This window comes from Akebia trifoliata, chromosome 5, assembly GCF_017979445.1.
Source record: "Akebia trifoliata isolate Shusen 1 chromosome 5, ASM1797944v1, whole genome shotgun sequence".
Classification (NCBI taxonomy): Eukaryota; Viridiplantae; Streptophyta; class Magnoliopsida; order Ranunculales; family Lardizabalaceae; genus Akebia; species Akebia trifoliata.
In genome coordinates, this window is record NC_141379.1 from 35,578,299 (window position 1) to 35,600,210 (window position 21,912).

Here is a 21,912-nt window from a genome sequence, read left to right on the forward strand (position 1 = left end):
TTTTACTTTTATCGTGCTTGACAGGGTTATTGATTAACGGTTGGCATATTTAACATTAGAAGGGATTGAACCTAAGACCTCGCGAACTACCTTGAGGTTTTATCACTTAATTAAATAATGAAGTGGTTACTAATGCATGTTATTAAATATTAATCATAGAGGAAGAATCTGATGATATCTTGATCGACTGTTTTCTACTAAATTGAAATAATTCCCATGTCTCTCTTGTAAGCATTGATGTGATACTTATCAATAATCATCTAAAAGCTTAATTTAGAATTGCAAAGAAAACAACAGTCAAGAAGTAAAAAATTCCAACCTTTTTTTCTTCATTAATTCTTTTATTTATAAATCCTTCCCTCGAATTAGGGTTTCCCTCTCAATCAGAATTTGATTACGACGAATTCCTTGATTCCAATAATCTTCGGTGGAATATGAATATTTGAGAGTGAGTCTAAGATCTCAAGACTCAATATGGTGTATTCCAAAATTATGCAAATTTTCAGATCAGGCCTACCCTACCAAACAGATCAGGTTTCCATTTGCATTGTTTTGCCCTACCAATCATATAAGACGTTGCTAGCTAGGTCTACCCTACTGTTAGGCAAGACTGGATTTATTGACTCACTCAAGGTACCACTTAAATCAGTTTGGATACGTGTACGGTCTAGAGAATGTACCAATATTACCTTCTACATTAATAATCCAAATCGACAATATCTACAGGGCCTAATACAGGGTAAATTCCTTACCCAACTTCAACCACCACAATATCATCCTACACTTGATCTACTCAACTCCATAATCAAAAGGCACAAACCTAGAATACCCATTACATAACAAACACCTTTGCACTTGTAGAGAACCTCTAGAAGCTAGAAAAAAAAAAAAAAAAAAAGTCATGAGGTGACATTTTTTGAGTAACAAAAATGACATTTTGACATGGTGGCGTGCATATAACCGTATATGCTTTTTTACTTGTATCTCGAGGGAAAACTTTTGTGGTTATGTGCACGCTATCACGTCAAAATATCCTTTTTGTCACCCCCAAAAGTGTCACTCCAACATTAGTGGGGGGGGGGGGGGAATTTTGCTCAAAATTTCTATAAAAGATTCCAAAGAGGTATCCTAAATATTAGTAAAACTTAGGGATGTAAAATAAATTCAAAAATTCACCAATTATAATCCAAAGAAAAGGGTTCTACCAAAATTTTCGGACTCCTATAAATCAAAGAGAAGGCCCCATCTTAATTAGTTGGTCATATTTTACCATGTTTGATTTACAATTATTATTTTTATACAAATTTCCTTTTATAAGTGAAGGAATCTCATTACCCATTAGAAAGAGAGACAAAAAAGTGGTTTAGAAGATTTACAAAAGAAAGAGAAAAACGAAAGAAAGTCAAATTACAAAGGAAAAATAAAATAAAATTGAATTTTCGTCTAGAAATTAAGAAGCTAATGAGACTCCTCAAAGACAAAGTACAATAATGTCTTTAGTGTATGTAAATTCCTTTTGAATTGAGTTGATTCAAAAGGTTAGATTAAATACTCATCTATTATGTTCGTGGTGACCAATAAAAGTACTATGACGATTAAGTTAGTGACAAGATTTAGATCTCAAAATGAAAAAATTGCATATATATATTTACCTTTGAATTGTCTAATCTTGATTATTTGGAAATATCATTAAATCTCTTTACCTATGTCTTGCTCGGCGGAGGTGATACGTAGTTAGACAAACACATGTTCGCATCTTACTAAATGTGTGCATATCATATTTACATTTCGTAAGTGAACTATCACAACCCCGCCAATGCACTGCTAATTGGATGGGGAAAGGAATCCGAAGATCACTTGAGGTTGAAGTGAAGCCATGACATTGCATGGTGGAATGGCAACAAGTATGATTAGTCTCACGTTAGACAAGAAAATGTTTAGACCTAAATTATAAGAATAAATCAGACCCTACAAGGCACAATGCATTTTAAAGTTGCGTCGAGTTCAATCTAATACAAACAATATCTTATTGTCATGGGTTAGGGTGTTACAAGAACAAAGTCTTGACATTTCACATATTTTTTTTAAGTTGCCTACCTTGATAGAATACCTAATTTTTCAATCCAACTATTATGTTAGAACAATGTTAGTATGTTCATTAGATTAACCACCTTTACTAGTGTGTATCCATGGGTAAGTGAACTATCATACCCATTTTGATGGTCCTAAACTATATTTTCATTTGTGATTTTTGAGTCCTTTAGACTCTTTGTTCCCATCCTTAATCCATTTGCCTTAATTTGTTGATTCATCTCAGGAGGGGACTTCTTAATAGATTTTTGAGTCTTGGTCTTTGGATCTCTAGGTTTTCTTGGAATGACGATTGATTTTTTCTAATCTCATAGTTCTTAAAAAAAGAAACCTCTTCCTTAAATAATTTATACAAAAAGCGATAAAAATTCAAAATGTTGATGTTAACTTCATTGTCACTTAATTCCTTCCCATCAAATGTCAATTTATTCCCCTACCTGGAAAGATATGAAAGGATTTGAAACCCAACCGTGGTAGGAATGGAGCATCAAAATAGAGTAAACCCACTAAATGGTCAATTACTGTAGCAAATGAACAATGAATAAGATTATGATCCAATGACTAACTAGTCCATGTGATTTCTAAAGAAAACAATAGTTAACAAATATAAAACCTCTAAAAATAAATTGATATATTGTTAGAATCTTACCATGAACGAATGTTTCCAATGAAAAGAAATAAATCTTGAATGTATTTGTTAGGAAAGAGGACTTGTTTCGATATGCACATTATCAAGAACACTTCTCACCAAATAAATGGGGATCTTTTATTTTATCCTAGAAAATCAACACGATTAAGTCATGAGTTGTAATAATCTGATTCGAAAAATTGTAATTGATTGATATGGCAAGTGTACAAAATTATAGATTTTTTTTTTGGGATACACAAGGAAAAAATATGGTTCGGTGCACTTGCCATGTCAATTGAGTACAGACCACTTATGTTTTTCGAGTCAATTTATCATATTAATTTTTAGAATAACAATGAATGCACGAGATAAATCATACGCGGTCTGAACGTGACTGATGTGGCAACGGTAATCACATAACTTCTTTCCTTACGTGTCTCGAAGAAAAAGGTCTATGGTTATGTGACCTTGCCATTTCAATTGCGTATGATTTATCATGTGCATTTATCACGACTCTAGTATTATGTCGTGCATTCATAACTACACATGATGCAACTGTGAATAGACACGTCAGCCATCGATCTATAGTATTGGTTGATGGTCCGATGGACACGCCATCTTTCCATGTGGAAAGGTCGTTGCCTAAACAGGCCACTGACCCATATTCTTCATGGACACATCAGCTTTCCACGTGGAAAGAAAAGTCCTCCAGATTTCGTAGCTCCAGAGAACCAATAACCCACACGACACGAACGAACGAACTCCTCTCTGGTAAAAGGACAGCGTTTCCCTTCTCTCTCTCTCATGTCACTGTCTTATTGCCTGCTTCTCTCAGAGAACCTAGCGGTGCCGGCCGTACAACTGACATTTTCTCGTGCGGCGCCGGCGTTATCTCGCAGAAGAACAGCTGTCTCCGTCACCTTCTCTGCCGGAGATGGAATTCCGGCAAGAATTGCAGAGTTGAAGAAGTCAAGTCCAATCATTTTAAAACAATCTTCGGTGTCTACTCCGACGAATCAGTTGGCGAGAAGTCTAGGGATTCGTCCGAGCCCAGAATTAGGTCTTCTGTCCCTTCTCTTCGTTCTCACTACGGTAATTTATCATCTCTTCATACCCTAAAATTAAAGATTGTTCTCTCACTTCTTCTCGAGTTCGTGAAATGTTGGTGATTCTTCAATGTTATAATGGAAGATCATGTTCTATGTTAGGTTTCTGTTGCATTCTCTTAGTCTTAGTAGTTTGTGATGCTTGATTGATTTTCTTAATTCTCTATTGGCATTCAAAGTTGTAATTTTTTTTTCAATAAAACTGAAATAGATGTGAATTATAGTGAAATTCGAGAAAATAAGAATCATTCTTGAACAGTTTAATATGCAAAAATCCATTTTGAGGTACTAATGTAGACCATCTAATCTGAGATAAATCTTATTGATAGTGATTATGTGGTTGGGAGCTGATCAGATAATAATGAAATGTTGGAGATGATTTGTAGTTGAAGAGAAATAGACAAATTATAAGAATGAAATCTCGATTTCGATTCTGAAATCATGTGCCTTGAAATTGCTTCTTATATTTTGATTCTGAAATCATGTAGCTCTTTTTTTATTTTTTATTTTCTTGTGATTCCCAAATCTTTTCTGCATTCTTTGTCCATTGGACTTACTTCTTGATGGAGTTTGCTATTTCATGTTGTATGTACCTACAGTATAAGTCATTTTTGCACTTGTAAAGTTTCATAGTTCTTAAGCTCGTCATGATAAATGCATATCGCCAACTGGTTTAAGGAATCAATGCTACCAATCATCCATGAAGCTAATGGAACATTAAAACATTGTTTGACCACTTTAGAAAGAATTGAGAATGTAACTTTCTGTTTAATTGCTCTTCATGCCATGAAGATATCGTTGATGGTTGCTCCCTACCTTTCATATCTCAAGACATTCTTGCTCCAATTGCATAAGAAATATGACTGTTTCGGTACTGCAAATCCAACCTTTTTTTCTTTTCGTACAGGTACTAGGAAAGTTCCTAGGTTCCAAAAGTCTTACCCTGTTCATGTCACTGGTTCCTCCATATTGACCACTCTTTTTTATAGCACACCCCTGGACTAACCAACTTTGAGGCACTTGGTTGGAAAAAAAATTTCTACCTTTTGGCGCCACAAATAGGATTTTTTCCCTGCAAAGAAAAAAAGGAATACCACCCAGTGATCTACAGTAACATAAGCAAATTACAACTGATCGGGCTAGCTACTCCCTGCCAACAATGTAAATAAGATAAGGACATAAGGATTCATGCAAAGAAGAAGAAGAAGAAGATTATAGCAAGGATGAAAATTTAAAAATCATCCTAATTAATCTTTTAAATTCCTATTAATACCCTTATAACATATTCAATTATAAAGTATGATATAATCATACATAAATCCTAATTTTTGAAATACATGTGCGCACATCCCAACTATTACTTAGGGTTTACATCTAAGGCCTTGTGGTGCATCCAATAGAAGTGTTTCCCTATAAGCACTCCTACAAGAATTAGGATTTCAAAATCAAGTTTTGTTGAGAGTACAGGTGCTTTGTAAATAATTTCTTGTACATTCAATAATTATATTAAAATTTTTATCTATTTATTACTAATTTAATAACATAGAAATATTTTGGAAGATATTTTAGTCACTATATAGACAAAAAAGGCATTAGCATCCGAAAATCTGTAATTTCAAACTTCATTAGATTTTTGCAAATGTTGAAATTGGGTCGTTTCAACATTTAGTAGGAAGTTGAGAGCATTCCAACACCATATCAATTGGAGCATTGAAGCTATATTTGATGAGTTGTTAACTAATACTATGACTAAAATAGTGTAGATTAAGTACCCTAAGTGCAAGGTTGTAACGAAGTAATAAAATCTCGGGTGTCCGAAGTTGATCCGTATGGATTGTGTAAAAATTGAACCAAGACACATGTGAGGCGAAAGAAGATTGATCTAAACTACGAAAACAGACGATTTTCCACACTTTCGTATGGAGCAAAAATTAAAAAATTTAAAGCAGAAATTAAAAAGCGCTAAGGCATCGGAGATCCACAAAAATATCACAATTTTATTCCATTCAACTTTTTTTTTTTTTCTCAATTAGTTTCGAATAAGGATTCTCCCTAACCCAATGAGATATCTTGCCTAACATGATATATACCATGCACTAGTTTTTGCAAGATTGCCTATGCTCGCAGTTGTTGATGAGATATACACTTCTATTATTTCTGTGAAAATTAGGATTACAATATCTTGTTCGGACTTTCTTTAACAATAAACTGAAAGTCCTTCATAGAAACCCTAAAATGAGTTGGCTATGAAATAATAATACGTACATAGATGAAACTACCCCTAGGGAAAAAGTTATGAAAATTAATAAAGAAAAAAAATATATATATTCAAGAAATTGGAGTGGGCGCTCCACACCGCGTGTCTGCCAAAACCCAAAACCTTCAAGTAGGGGATGCGCTACACTAAGCCAGCTCGACGTGAAGCTAGTGTGCAATCCCTCTACCAATACAAAGCTACCACTAGCATAAGACAAGAAGAACATACTGACTTTTGTTTTTGCCATTGATATTGTTGTTGTCTTCAATAAAGTCTCCATCCTAAGATAGAGAAAGGAAATGTTATGAACGATGATCACTAATTAAGAAAACCAAATGGAAACTGAAGTCTCCATCCCCACCAATATATATATATATATAGGTGGTGTTTATATAGAAAAACTGTTGCACAAAATTACTTATATAGAAAGATGCAATAAAGATATCATACTTATTACCAAACAGTTTTAGTAAGATTTTTTTACAATGCATCAAATCTTTCTTTTGTAATCATTTTGATTTTTTTTTTGCTGCATAACTGTCATGACAAATAGGATATATAATGACAAATTCTTATTTATAAGATTTTACAACTCATTAGATATTTTTTCTTAGTAGCCATTTTGATTATTAGAAATATATATTGTCATGAAAAAATTAATTAGTTATATTTAGATTAAACAAAGATACAATATTTAATATCAAAATATTTTTCTAAGATTTTACAATTGACCAAATCTTTCTTCTCACTAAATATTTTGATTTAGCTTCCATAAAAACTATTTTGAGTTTTGTTCTTACCAAGTTTAAAAGATTTTTCTTAGATTTAGCAACTAATCATATCTCTATCTTATAAGAAAAGAAGGCGTGGTAAATATTCTTCCAAAAATGTCTTATTAATGCATTTAAATTTACTAATTAGTAAGATCTCTTTTATTCTTTTTGGTAAATACAATTTACAAAATATCCTTTTATTTTCAAGAGTACGAATTTGCTATTAAGAAATTTATGTGCTAAGCTGATGAACCAATGTCATGAGTATATTGAAAAAGCATTCGTGATTAGTTGGTGGAGAGAAAATTTAGAGAGAATATAAGAGTGTCACGGGGCTTAATTGGGGTATGACTCCCGAGAGTGGAGGAAAATTTACACTCAACACTCCCCCTCACCCATAAGGGTGGAAAGAATCTAACTCATGATCTATATGAATCTAGCACTTTGATACCATGTTAACCAACAAACTACTCCAAAAGACTGATCATTTGGAGAGGGGGAGAGCTATGAATATAAGAGGGCCACGGGGATTAACTGGGGTATGACACCTGAGAGTGGAGAAAAATATACACTCAACACATAGCACATCAAGGAATGGCACATAATTGGTTTTGACTTTAGGCTTGTTGATGACGAGGATCTTGCAAATGGAGCCAGGTATAATACGCAAAATTGACTTGGAGAAGGCTTATGTGTTATAACCATGTAATAAATTGAGACTTGATGGATCACTTAGTGGATAGGGTGGGATTTGTTCCAGCTGCCTTTTGCATTCTTGATCTTGAGTGTTGTGTTTTTGAGGAGTTGATTTTCTGATTGGAGGAGTTGATATCCATATAACTTTTGTATATTTATTTTTCTTCTTTTGTGTGTGTGTGTGTTTACTCTTTCTTTGTACTCATTTTTTTCACCTTCGACCCTCTTGAATACGAATATTTTTACAAATGAAAAAGGCTGTTACATATTTCTTCGATGGAATATGTTGGTTCTTGGCTGCAACACAAAGCACTAACCGAGTTATTAACTCTACCTCATGCTCATGTGTAAAATGACATACTGAATTTTTTTTTTTCATGCTACATGAACACCTTGATAGATGAAAAATTCAAGAAAGATAAAGCATTTTTATTTTGATGAGAATGACGAGCATATTGGGATGGCTCTAAGGATGGGTTTTTTTGGTGAGGTCTATGTATGGGGTGGTGTATCCCGTGAATTCCTCACCCTTTCTGGCTTCTCTTATTTAGGGTGCTAAAGTTCCTAGGTTTTTGGTTTCGTTTGGTTGGCGACATTGGGAATAGCAACAATGATGGACCAGTTAATCAAAAGAGGATTTCAAACTCCTAATTGTTTTCTGTTGTGCTTAAGAAATGGGGAGATGGTGGACCACCTTCTTATGCATTGTGATGTGGCTTGTCAGGTGTGGTTCCATTTCCTAAGTCTGGGATATTTGGTTGCCTTCCAAGGTCTATTCATGAGCTCTTTGAATCATGGCTTGTTTAGGGTCACCATTTCAGAGTTGCGAAATGTATCCTGTGGAGCTTTCTTCCTTTTGTCATTTGTTGGGGGATTTGGAAAGAAAGGAATCGTCGCACGCTTCAGGGGAAAGTATGTCAGTTGTAGGATCTTATTTTATCCATTTTGGGGCTGTTTTTTTTTTTGGGAAAAGCTTTCAAAGAATTCATAGGGATTTTCTTTGAGGAATTTGTTGTTAAGTGGGACTAGGTTTGTAATCTTGAGGTTGTTTAGGGGGATCTGTTTCCCCATCTTTTAATAAGTTGTACTGGGGCCATCTCATCCCTATTTTCTCATTTTTCAATAAAATCTTTAACTTATCCAAAAAAAAAATGAATGATCTAATATCTCCAATTTCTGGAAAAACTACCAAAAAAACGTATTTACTTATGATACACACTTGTATTTTGTTTTCTTGCTCATTTAAGGGGTTTTGGTTTCCTTAGTAGTGCAAAATTTTCTCTCATGATGTGCAGGCTGCTGGAGCAATCTTTTCATTGGCTTTCATTTCGATTCCAGCTATGTATGTAAGTAAACTGATTGGAGTTTCATCTATTTTTTCCCCCTGATAAATTCCTCTTAATGTCCTTCCATTTTGTCTTGTCAGACAAGTTAAGTTATTGAGTAGCTCTTGATTTCTTCCACAAGCAGGCCTTTAGAAGATTAGCAGCTTCTGTGGATAAACTTTCCGAAGTAGTTGCAGAAGAGGTACCGGGAACCTTGTCCTCTCTAAAACTTTCTGGCTTGGAGATCAATGATTTGACTCAACAGCTTAGCAATCTCAGGTAAAATGTATATATCTAATGGTGATTCCTCACTGCTGTTAAGTACTTTGAATAGAATTGATGGAACTCCTCTTTCTGGATATTGAAGGCAAAAGATATCAGGAATTCAGCCTGGAACGAAAGACAGAAGGAATAAGCCACGGTCTAAGGGAGGTAGGAATAATCCTATTATTAACTGATTTTCCTACAAGGTAGGAGTGAAGCAGAACAGTTATTTTTGTAAATCATTAGTGATGCAATGTGTATGCTTCTGTAGTTGTCACCCTCTCACGAACAGGTTCTGTGTAACCATTAATTTGGTTATGTATTGGTGGATCATTATATACTTGTCAGTTGTATTAACTCTTCCATGTTTTTAGAGAATTCTTGGCTTAGTTTGTCACACTGTTTTTAAATGTGGAGGCATGTGGCGAGATGATTATACTTAAAACTATTTTTCATGCTTGAATATAATGAACCAAGTGAACTGAACAAGCAAACCTAATCTACACGGGAAACAAATTACTCCTTCCTTTCCCTATGCATTGGGTTAGGTCTAGAGTGGTGGATCACGAACCCAACTCAACTGGCAAATCAGGGCCTGGATCTTGAATTTGTGGAAAGTTAATCCATTCTTTGAATATTTAATTTGTAGAGATTTTTAAGAAATTGAGAAGGAATTGTGTTGTTTCATGATCCATATTCAAGAGGAGCTCTGGATGGAATCTTGAAACTCAGAAAGAAGGCAACCTACTTAATTTTTAGTAGAGAATTTAAATTTTATGTGGTTGACATTGCATACAGGCATGTAAATCTGATTGGTTAAGCATATCAGATATTGTACTATGTTTTAGCTCATCGATCTGATCTAGGAGCGAAGGCTTGCTCCCTGCAACAATCTGAAAGTAGAAAAATCTATCCAGCATCTCAGGTTTAGCCAATGTCGTCATTTGTTTGATCACAGGACTGTTGCCTTGCATACCCTTTCGAGTAATGTCTTTACTGAGATGATAAAATAATAATGTTTAAAGGGGGGATTTTGCTGGTGCCGTTGGTTTGGGAATATATGATCATGGGTACCATTTGGATTTTCTAAATTAGATTAGTTTGGCAGGAAGGAAGGGAGCTTGACCCTGAAGATTTATTAACTGCCCACTTGGATGAAAGCATGGGCTTAACTTTAGGGTTTAGAATATATATATATAGGGGAGCGTTCGGAGGCCCTAAAGAGAGTCAAATATTGTGCTAAACATTTTTCAAAACATCGGTTAGAAGTTTTGGAATGGGCTAAATTTTTTGTGAGGATGATCTCTATAAGAGAGAGAGAGAGAGAGAGAGAGAGATTGGTATCTGTGCAACACAAAGTGAATCGATCGTACCCGAACCAATAGTTTTCTTTATTTATTTTTGCCATTAAATTGAAGAAGGTGAAATGCTTAACAGTAGAGAGTTACATTGTTATATTATGCAGTCTTAAATAGGTGGTGGCGGGGTTGGGTGCATTAATTTATACATAGTGATAAATCATGTACTCTCTCTCTCCCTCTCGGTCTCTCCTTCACAGCTTGGCATACTTCTTGAGAGTGTGAGCAGCATCCTTTGTATGCTCTGGCACGGCCATGTTAGATACAAGCGTAACCCTAGATGAGGATATCAAGGTTCTAGTCCCTGAGTTGGATGGATCAATCTTCCACAGCTGCACCTCCCATACCTTCACACAAACAAACACACCCCTCTCAATGTTGTCTTTTCTTAAAAATTCAATTCAAATGAAATGAAATGGGTAGTTTGCAAATAACATTTTGGTTGAGGGGGTAAAAAAAATTGAAAATTGAGGGTGAGAGCCGAGGTGACAGATAGAGATGGAAAGAGACCTGAATGGTTTTGCCAACATTGAGAGGGGTTGCTTGGGCAAGCACAAGATCGCCAGGTTCAGCTTGCTTAAGATGATTGATGCTCAAGTGTATCCCAGCTATTCTACGAAAGCCAGACGCCATGTGAGCTCCAATGCTAGCCAGAGCCTCCGCTATGAGTGCTGATATCCCACCATGCAATACCTTGAATGGCTGTGTGTTCCATCAATTATTACTTTTTACAGTTACAGTTACAGACAACAACTATTCTTTAAAAAAAAAAGCCAATGAATGATTGAAGATTCACTCACCTGACAACACTTTTCCGTCACCTTTAACTTTCCTGTGACCTTCACAGGCGACAATTCTTCAATCTCGAAGCCTATTGTGTGGAGGGGAAGGTCCAAGGCTGCCGTCTTTCCTGTTGAATGCTCCATCTTTTGCTGGGCTCCGAGATTCCCTCCAACAAACCCCTCTCTCTCTCTCTCTTTTCTCTTATCCAAAAAGTCAAAACCTACTTCCCTCTCTCTCTCTCGTTGCCCTAGAGGATATTGGCAGGTCAAGTTGTTGTTTCCCAATTACCCTTGCACCTTTTGAGGAATGACCAAATAAATGATGCTTGAAAGCTGGAACCTGTTTGAGAATTCCCTAGTCGTCCATTTTCAAAATCATGGATCAAATTCAAAAGAAATTGTTTTAATTTTTTTATCTGAGTTTTTCAATGAAATCTAAAGTGCTGTGGCGTGTATTACTAATGTGGTAATCCATTTGATCAAAACAACTCTCATTCTCAAACAATGATAGGAAAAGTAGATCTATAAAAGGCGTATGATCATGTTAGTTGGGATTTTTTGGAATATATGATGGGGAGGATGAGCTTTGGTACTAGGTGGATAAGTTGGATTATGAAATGTATTACAATGATTTCTTACTCGATTCTAATTAATGGGAGTCCGACCGGTTTTTTTAGGGGTTAGAGAGGGTTGAGACAAGGGGATCCTCTATTCCCTTTCTTGTTTCTTATTGTAGCAGAAGTTCTGGGCAAATTGTTTAGAAGAGCGGTCGAGTTGGATAAGCTGACGGGGTTTAGGGTGAAGGATGGTCCATTGATCTCGCATCTGCAATTTGCGGATGACACATTGATCTTCCTGGAGCATTCAAGGGATCAGGTGAGGGTTCTTCGAGTTTTATTAGGTTGCTTTGAGGCTATGTCAGGTTTACACATTAACTTGAATAAAAGCAAACTTTTCAGAGTTGGAGAGGTGAATGATATTCAGGTGATGGCTGAAATTTTGGGGTGTGGGTATGATATATTACCAACGTCATATTTGGGTTTACCATTAGGAGCTCCCTATAACAGTACCAAAATTTGGGATGGTGTGATTGAGAGAGTAGAGAAAAGGTTGAGTACATGGAAGTTCAAGTATTTGTCGAAGGGAGGGAAAGTAACCTTGATTAAAAGCACTTTGTCGAGCATCCCAGTTTATTTTCTCTCGCTATTCACGATTCCGAGGTCAGTAGAAATTAGATTGGAAAGGCTCATGAGGAATTTCGTATGGAACGATAAGAGAGGTGGAAGGAGGTATCACTTGGTCAAGTGGAAAGTTCTTTGCATGCCCAAGAAGAACGGGGGGCTGGGAATAAAGGGGCTTAGATTAGCAAACAGAGCGCTTTTAGGTAAATGGTTGTGGAGATTTGGGGAGGAGAGGGGGAGACTTTGGAGAAAGATCATCAAGGCCAAATACGGGGAGAGAAAGCTAGGTTGGTATAGTGGCAAGACGAAAGGTTCTTACGGTTGTAGCATTTGGAAAGGGGTTATTAAACTGAGCAAGGACTTTGGAAGTGGTATTAGGTTTAAAGCGGGGACGGGGGACAGAGCTAGATTTTGGGAGGATCGGTGGTGTGATACATCCCCTCTAGCTACTCAATTCCCGTCATTGTACGCCTGTTCTATTAAAAAGAACTGTTCTATCCAGCAGTGTCTGATACGTAATGAGTCTAATCCTACTTGAGATTTGGGGTTCAAGAGAAATTTTAATGATTGGGAGCTAAACGGCTTGATATCTTTCCTTGATCTCCTGCACACGGTTCATCTCAATGAGGGAAAACAAGATAAGTGGGAATGGAAGAAGGCAAAGGATGCGAGATTTTCCGTCAGATCCTTCTATGAGAGTCTTAATCCTCATGAAGAGCGTTCCCTTTTGGAGTCCATCATTTGGTGTAAATCTATTTCCTCTAAAGTCTCTTTCTTTGTTTGGTTGGCTTCCCTTGGTAGAATACTCACGTTGGATAATTTGATTACTCGAGGTTGGATCACCCCTAATTGTTGTCCTCTTTGTTTGAGGGATGAGGAGTCTGTGGATCATATTCTAATTCATTGCTCTTTCTCTTCTATTATTTGATCTTATTTTATTAGTCGATTTCGTACTATTGGGTCCTTCCTTGTAAATTTTCCTCCCTGTTAGTTGAATGGGCTAGTAATGACTTTAATTCCAGAAAAAGACTTCTATGGGCTATGCTTCCCTCGGTTATTGTTTGGGGGGTTTGGAACGAGAGAAACAACAGAGTGTTCAATAGCAAGACTAGAAGCTCGCATGCAGGCTTTTTGGAGATTTTGAGCTATTTGTACCTTTGGTCAAAATAGTATAAAGAGTTTGCAGGATTCTCTTTCGATGATTTTATCTTTAGATGGAGTGACCTTTGTAATTAGAGATGTTTTATTTTCCTTCTTGTCCTTTATGAGGCCTCCTCGTCCTCCTTGTATTTGTTTACCTTTATCAATATATTACACTTTTCAAAAAAAACAACTCTCATTCATAAGTTAGTAAGGAAAATGTTTTTTCAAAAGGAAAAATAAAATTGCCGAGCTAACCTCCTATCATAATGTGTTCAGCACTCTGTTGATATGGTAAAACACAGAATAAAACCATAGACTTTGAGAAATAAATTTTTTTTTTTTTTGAAAAGTATAATATATTGATCAAAGAGGGCAACCAAGAAACAAAGAGGCCAAGATGTCCTCAAGAAAAATAACAAAGAAAAGAAAAAACAACATCAATGATTACATAAAGAATGCTATCCAAAAATAAAATCATCAAAAGTAATCCCTGTAAACTCTATATTCTGCTTAGACCAAAGGTATAACAAACCCAAGAACTCCAAAAAACCAGTTTGAGAGCTTCTACTCTTATTATTGAACACTCTGTTATTTTGATAAATACTTTCCTTACTAACTTGGACCCTTACTAAGATTTTTTAATCATATTTCAGAGTTATTGAGTTCAAAAGGATCCGACCACAACCCTCTAGATTTCATGGAAAGATTAAGATTCAAAAATTTTAAAAATAACTTCTTTTTATTATATATATTTAAAAAATCATACAATTTTGTCCACTACATTCGTGTTGCATCAGATCATGTTTTTGAATGCCACAAGGTGAGCTCAACAACCATTAGTTAGATTTGAAATCATACTAAGTTAACGCTTGGGTTTTAGCAATCGTTGAGCGAAATCTTTTAGTGAAAATTACTTGATGAACACTGAAGGAGGGGTTTCTATCTAAAAACCCCAATTTTATTTTGTGATAGCTTGATAGTCTATTTGGTAAAAACTGAAGGAGGGGCATGCAATCAATTTCAAAACACAGGCTATCTCTAACATAGACTAAAACGTGAGAAGGTAAACTATATTTTAAATTAGATCCATTTAACTAATGAGTTAAAGGAAGTGAAGCAAATGATCTGGACATGCTGGACGGGTTTTGGGTGGGCTGGATCCATAAACCCATGCCTGAGTCTAACCCGTGACTCATCTATAGATCAGGCTTTGGGCCAGGCTTAATTGCATTATATATGGTTAAAAATTATTTTTCTTTTGTTTTCTTTTACAAGACGTTAAGGCAAGTTGAAAACAATGAATTGAATCTAATTTATCATTAGAGTTTGAAGATTACTAATTTTCTTTTTTGGGGTTTATCGGGTCGTGTTGGGCTTTATAAGTCCCAGGCCCAGCCTGTCCATCTGTAAATGGGCTTGAATTGGGTTTGGGTCCGGAAAAGTCAGGCTGAGCCACTGTGGCCAGATTTGCATCCCTGGTTAAGACGATTTTAAGAATCACTTAGAAGGGAATGCATATTCAAAGACTTTCCTGAGAGCTATCTTTGGAATCGTTTCCTCTACTTCACTCTCCTATTAGTTTTGAATTTGCTCATATAGACGATAAATATCCCCACATGAATCCTTGATTCATGATCCAGAATACTATATGATTGTCACCATTTGAAGCATATTTTACCTAGCACATATAGTAGTAAATCGAGTAGAATTGTCTCTTATCATCTAAACGAGGATCCTAACCCAAACCAGTCCAGATCTCTTGGACCCAAATTCAGCCCATACTATAAAAATGAATCCAATTCAAATATCGAGATTGGTGTGGATCAGAACTGACCTGGATCATTTCATGCTCTAATGCGTGCACTGCCCTTTTTTTTTTTTTTTTTGGGAAAATGACATTTTAATAAAATTGCATGCCATATTGATAGAGAGAAAGTAATCACAATTGACAGGTATGAAGGACCACGGCCCATGAAAATAAAAATAATATATCGAGGTTGTCTACATTCATCCGCCTAACAAAATTGGATTAATGTCCTTGAGATTCTTCTTCTCTTAATAATATTAAAAAAAAAAAAAAAAAAGGAACAATATTATAATCAATGTGATTACAGCAAGAAAATATTGATTACTAATTAAAAAAGGAAACTCAAGCTAAAGCCACTGTTGGCAAGATTTGATTTGATGTACAATGTGGGTATGCTAAACTCGGCTCTAATTAGAGAAGAAGATGCCTAAAAGTTAGACAGCTTGCATGCTTTACTGTACTCTGATATAGAAATGGGGAACTTTCTTTGAAAATCTTTGTACTTACCAACCCAAGCTTGTAGTTGTATTGTAAACCACACACCAACTCAAAAAGAACCCACAATGCTTTTTCTTTTTCTGACTTTTGTTCCTTTGTTCTTCATTTTTTAGGACAGACCAATTAAATTTACCTGGCTAGTAGTTTCGCAATCAATATTGAATTATAGTTTTAGAGTTGTGCTGGGGTGACACAATGACATGGTGGTGAGATACGAGTAAAAAAGTACCTACGTTCATGTGCACGCCACCACGTCCTTTGTGTCACCCCTGTGTCCCCGTTTGTGTCATTCCTGCATTAGTGATAGTTTTAAGATGTCAAAATCATAGCTGGCTCTCCATGGGTTAAAATGTTACCACTACATTGTACCATATATGACATGTACATCACTTATTGCTATCAGTCGCTCTCTTAAACAATTAACGTAACTTCTTATAACTTGCTCTTAATGATAATATGGTTCGTTCCCTGTTATTCAACTCGAACTTAGAGAAATACCTAACTTAGTCATTCCTTAAACGACAGGTAGTTTAGTTTTATTTATATATTTATGTATGTATTACAGTACTCATCCTATTGACGACACCTCTTCCGTGATTTGGTTGAAACTACAATGGTAAATTGGTAATACCTAACTTAATATCTTAATATATATATATATATATATATATATATATATATAATCTCAACATCTGGTTAATCTACAAAATTTCTTAAAGCATCTACTAACAAATTTTGATTTCATAACAATTTGAGTCTTATTTAAATTAAAAAAAAAAAAAAAAAGGTTCATGGATTTTGTACACTATCTTTTTTCACTTATCTTCCTCTTTTTTTGGTATGCAAACTGGGTGGTTAATGAATTGATCAATAGTGCTAAATATATGGTTGAATACAGGTTTTGAATTGAACAATTTGAGCACTTGGCTCACGTAACTTATTGAAATCCAAAATGATGTCTGATCAATGCTATGGATAAAAATTATGACACTCCTTCAAATTACCTTAATGAGATAGAATTCATTACTTATAATTAGTAGAACCCATTACACAATTCATTCCAAAAAAAAAAAATTATTTGCTTAACCCCATTGTACTAAAGAGACTAAAATGTCCCTACGAGATCAATCATACTTCTTAGCAAAAAATATTTTGGGTCCAAGACATAATCTAAACAATGTAATTGCCATCTTTATTTTGAACAACAACAACAAAAAAAAAATGAATATCACTAAAGGGATTTGAGATTTCTCCCAATTGCAAGAATTAGAGATCTATATGGATTGGATGGGTATTTTGTAAAGATGAAGATGGATTTTTTTGGAGAGAGATACGAAAGAACAAAAAGTTGGGTACTGAACAACTAAACATGTTGCGGTCAAATTGTAAAGCAGAGGACCATAACATTTGCTTTTAAGAAAGTTTTACCAACATTAGGTATCATTTCCCACCATGCTACTTCGGTCAATCTCAATCATCCATATTGATCATGATGAGTCTAGAACCCTTTGAAGATTCCCTTACAATATTTTCATCTCAATTCTCTAATGTTTGCTCCTACTATAAATTGGAGAGAGTGTTGTTGTCATTTAAATCAGAAACATTAAACACTGGCTGTGTAAGACAAAAAAGAGAGTAATGGGAGGCAACAAGCACAAGAAGACTTCTTCCTTGTTCTCAATTTTCAACATCTTCAAGTCTAGGAGGTCTCGTGACAGGGACTACACGGTATGGGATGAACCAGTTAGTGTGCGAAAAGTACGTCCTAGCGACTATGACAAACGGGGATGGGTGGCTGAACCAGACATTGACATGAAAGCCTCAGCTTTCATTGCTAAATTTCATGAAAGTCGTGTCTCTGACGCTGATCGGCAAATGGTTGCACCGGTTCAACTGGATGATTAGGCATATTCTTTGCTCTGGACGGAACTTTATTATTCAAACCAACTTGTTTCTCACCATTTGTTATGCTAGTTTTCTTGTAATTACTTCAAAGTGCGCTCTCTATCTCTAGCTTGTGAATTTCATCAATAATTAAAAGAATAATATATATAAAGGATTTATTTATGTTGAAGCCTTCTTCATACCTTGTATTATTTATTTCTTTTATCCTTTTTTATGAGTTGGAACTGAGACAATATGGTCTCCCCCGGTGGTTGCAAAATCTAAATGGGTCTGTATAAAAATAAAAATAAAAGTGGGTCAGTGGATCTCATCGGTACATAACGTTGTGATTTATCATGTTGTGTACCCTTCACATGATATGAACTTATGATCCAGTTCGAGATGGATTTCTGGATTTTAGTTTATAAGCATACCAGTGGTTATTTTATAGCTAATTTTTCTGAATATCTCTATATATAACACTATGATGTGTCCATGAATGATCTAAAAGGTACTGTTGTACAAGATGTACAAGAAGGTCATGGTCTATTATATATGATGTTGGAAATTTCAATAATCAGCACTTAACAAATGATTTAATTACTAGTGCCATCAGCTGCAAGATGACAATGAGATTAACCATCACGAAAAAAATTCCAAATGACATGCAATTACAATTGTTTATTCGATCTGAATTTTGGCATATGACTCATTCAAGATAATTGAAGACCCATAAACTATTCTCAACGTCTCGTCAGTGTTATCTATGTATGGTGTAGCTGTGCCGCAACAACTTGTTATATTTGTGCCTTGTTTTCTGTTGGAGGTAGCTTTGTATTGGCAATAGGGACTGTACACCAAGGAGTGGATACCATGGGTCCAACTGCTACATATTCATTCCCAATGTCTCAAATTTATTCAATTTTGCAACTTTTGCTCTATGGGCAATTTCATATTTGTAAGGTTTAACTACTCATATCCAAGTTGTTTTAGGGGAAGATTTTAAGTTTTTCTGAGTGGAAGCAAGATTGAGAGATTGTAACCCTGGTTTTCACTGTTATATCTAGAGAAAGGATCTTATCATCACCAGTGGTCAGGCAATCTCGTGGAACTAGGTAATAATTACAGCATTTTATCGTCATTTCTCACAAAGGATTTTCTTCACAACTGAATGTCAAGTTCATAATAATTACAGCATTTTAGAGTTGGTTAGCAAGGAAAACCATAACAATTTCTTTAAATTTGGAACCTTTACATGAAAGGGATTATAGTTTCTTTCACAATCATTGTACATTGTATGCACGGGTTACTTCTTTAGATTTTCACTAGGGGAAAGAAATCTTTTTCTTTTGAGAATATATGCTTCTCTAGCAATCCCCCACCTCCTTTTTTTTTTTTCTTGTAAGAAATATTTTTGTGAGTGCACCATGTAAAAAAAAAAGAATGGTTTAGTATTGGCTTGAATGTAAATGGGGACCAATAATTTAGTCTAAACTACATGATCTTAGGATTGAGATTGGCTTCATCTCGATCCTTATCGAATTCTAGCAATTTCTCTTAGAACCATACTTAACCAAGATGGAGATCCATATGCCATGGTACTTCTGCTTTAACATTGCAAAAAATTGGAAAATTATCGTCACAAATCATTGTCTGACTCGCTTGATGGAATACTGGTGACCCCCGACACTGCGGTCAACATCACAAAAAGTTACCTTTGCAACAAAGAATCGCATATAGTGTTAACCGGTGGGTTGCTTAGAAACCAATGGTGAGGGTTCTCTGGGCACTTCTCAGTGAACTTAGTAAGGTACCAAATCGTGCAAGGGAATGTGCCTTTAGCATCTTCTTCAATAATAAGCAACATTGGTACTCAACAATTTATTTTTGGTAATTGTCCCTCACAAACCTCTTTTCATGTTATGTCTCCAGGTGAATATTTCTACAATTGTTCATATTCTCTCATGTATGTTGGCGTACGTGTACCTAGTTAGTGCCTTATTCCAAAAATATTAGGGCGGCTGAACAATTCATGTTCCTCAATTCAATTATATCTCATGAAGCCACATGTATTGACATTTACTTGGTAATTTAAATTGGAATACAGAAAAATTTAGGGACCGATTTCATTATCATCATGGCAAGATGAATGAATCTTGTTCCCCCATTCACTACTATCGAAAGCCATGTCTACTGGCACTATTTTACTTGGTTATTTTGGTTGGAATACGACGAAAAAATCTTGCACCATGTCATTATCATTGTAGTATAAACGATAAATCATGTTCTTCCATTGAATTCTGTCTGAAGCCATGTATATTAACATTTAATTGGTAATTTTGATTTGAACACGAATAAAATGTAGTGACTCATGTCATTATCATCATTGTAAGACCAATGTTTTTGGTCGGACAATAATCCGGACTCCAATGGAACCTAATGCTGATGCAGGCCAACTCATGGCTAACCCTTGATACACGCCTTAAGAGAAGTCCTGGCCTCTAAAATAGGCTTCTTTTTAGTAATGGTTTAAAGACATATATAGAAGACAACCCATATGCTATTTATTGAAGGATTCTACTCTTCACTTTCGCTCATCTTTGCTTTTCTTTCTTTGAAATTTAAGTGAAAAAAGTCACTTTCACCATGCCAGGCATAAATCTCATAAGGGCCTGGTTTCTTTTTGTGGAGCTACATGGAAGGACCATCCATCTAAGTAATTGGAAGGGATTCCCTTTTCTTAGATCCTTTTGGAGTCTCTTTTGGTGGTTCTACCATGTGAAGACTTAAACGACTGATGGTCTTAAACCCACCTTTCTACTCCACTATGTAATGAATCTCTTAGCATTATTTTTGTTGTTTTAATTAATTTTTACCTCTAATACACCTTTGATTCAATTTGAACATTACAAAAAAGTTTAGGTGTCCCAACCACAGCTTCTACCTGAGCAAAGTATCTTAAGGGAATATCAAATACGTAGGAACTTAAAAACAAGAGTACTATGGCCCAATTGCATTTTTCTCAATCAATTATTTGCCCTTTCTAAGTTATTTTCCTGTAGGGACGGTTCATTTTTTCAAGCAAAGTTAGAAAATTCTAATACCAATATACATGCTCTAGCAAAATCCATTTATGAGAGAGAATATTTTCTCAGCAATCAGATACACCTTCGGGACATTTTTTCAAGCAAAGTTAGAAAATTCAGATATGATTATTAGTTTTAAACAAATCCTAGATACACTTATATAAAAATATATACATATGCAAGTAGACAAATATTTGCGCAAAATTAACCTAGAATAAACTTGCTTGAAATAAAATAAAAAATTGACAAATTACAAATTAAAATTCCTTCCAATTAAGGTAAAATTTGAACTTTAAAACCCTCTACGGTACATGTATTATATCAAAATGACAAAATTCAGTAATCCTTTTTCTTAGTTTTCCTTTATTGATCTAGTAGTGCCTTGGACTGTTCATTCAAAGACTCTAAGTAGACCTCAGTCCACAAGATTCAGTACTTTTAATAATTATTAAAATAGAGGTACCAGCGGCCAGCAGTAAATCATTGAAATTCAACTAGAGATCTTTTTACTGCTTTGGTTGGTGATGCTTAAACAACTAGAGAGATTCCTCATTTGAATTCGATCCCTACAAATTAAAAATCAGGACTTGTTCAAACTTGAGAAGGAGGAGGGAATCATGTCCAATCATTGGCTGTCTTGCAGTTTATAATTTATTTATTAGATGAAGATATATGCATCCATTAATTAGTATTTTTTTAATAAAATATCTCATTTGTCTTTTAGCTGTGTTCGACATTAAAAGTACACCAATGCTTCCTCAAAAGTTAATAATAGTACAGAGAGATCACGATCATGCTTTTCTTTTAACTTTATTCCATGAGCTTTGTGTATGAGAGATTAGTTAATAATTAAATTACTTTTTTTTCTTTAATTACTCAAGTAATCTAATCTCTCTCTTTTATATCTGTAGACCAGTTGTTCAAAGTATACTTCACACTTCTCATTAGTAAATATCTCGTATTATTTAATAACTATCTCCAGACATTCTTTTGGTTGTTTATTGTGATTCTTTCTTGGCAAACAATTCTTTCT

The 21,912-nt window shown here is 35.1% G+C and overlaps 2 protein-coding genes and 1 long non-coding RNA gene across 3 annotated transcripts; 2 read left to right on the forward strand and 1 right to left on the reverse strand.

The window, feature by feature from the left end:
* Positions 1-3,462: 3,462 nt before the first annotated feature.
* Positions 3,463-9,537, forward strand: LOC147402625 (uncharacterized). The gene is made up of 4 exons (XM_086444349.1): positions 3,463-3,811; positions 8,847-8,897; positions 9,022-9,155; positions 9,244-9,537. Exons 1-4 carry the CDS (start codon positions 3,524-3,526, stop codon positions 9,332-9,334), a joined length of 564 nt encoding a protein of 187 aa, XP_086300475.1. The 5' UTR covers positions 3,463-3,523; the 3' UTR covers positions 9,335-9,537.
* Positions 3,820-8,703, forward strand: LOC147402626 (uncharacterized). The gene is made up of 2 exons (XR_015178936.1): positions 3,820-8,275; positions 8,359-8,703. It is a non-coding gene; the product is annotated as an uncharacterized LOC147402626 (long non-coding RNA).
* A 973-nt stretch (positions 9,538-10,510) lies between the features above and the next one.
* On the reverse strand, positions 10,511-11,542 carry LOC147402627 (1,4-dihydroxy-2-naphthoyl-CoA thioesterase 1-like). Its single transcript, XM_086444350.1, has 3 exons — positions 11,299-11,542; positions 11,009-11,200; positions 10,511-10,845 (listed from the first exon to the last, which is right to left on the reverse strand). Exons 1-3 carry the CDS (start codon positions 11,422-11,424, stop codon positions 10,693-10,695), a joined length of 471 nt encoding a protein of 156 aa, XP_086300476.1. The 5' UTR covers positions 11,425-11,542; the 3' UTR covers positions 10,511-10,692.
* Between the last annotated feature and the right edge of the window lie 10,370 nt (positions 11,543-21,912).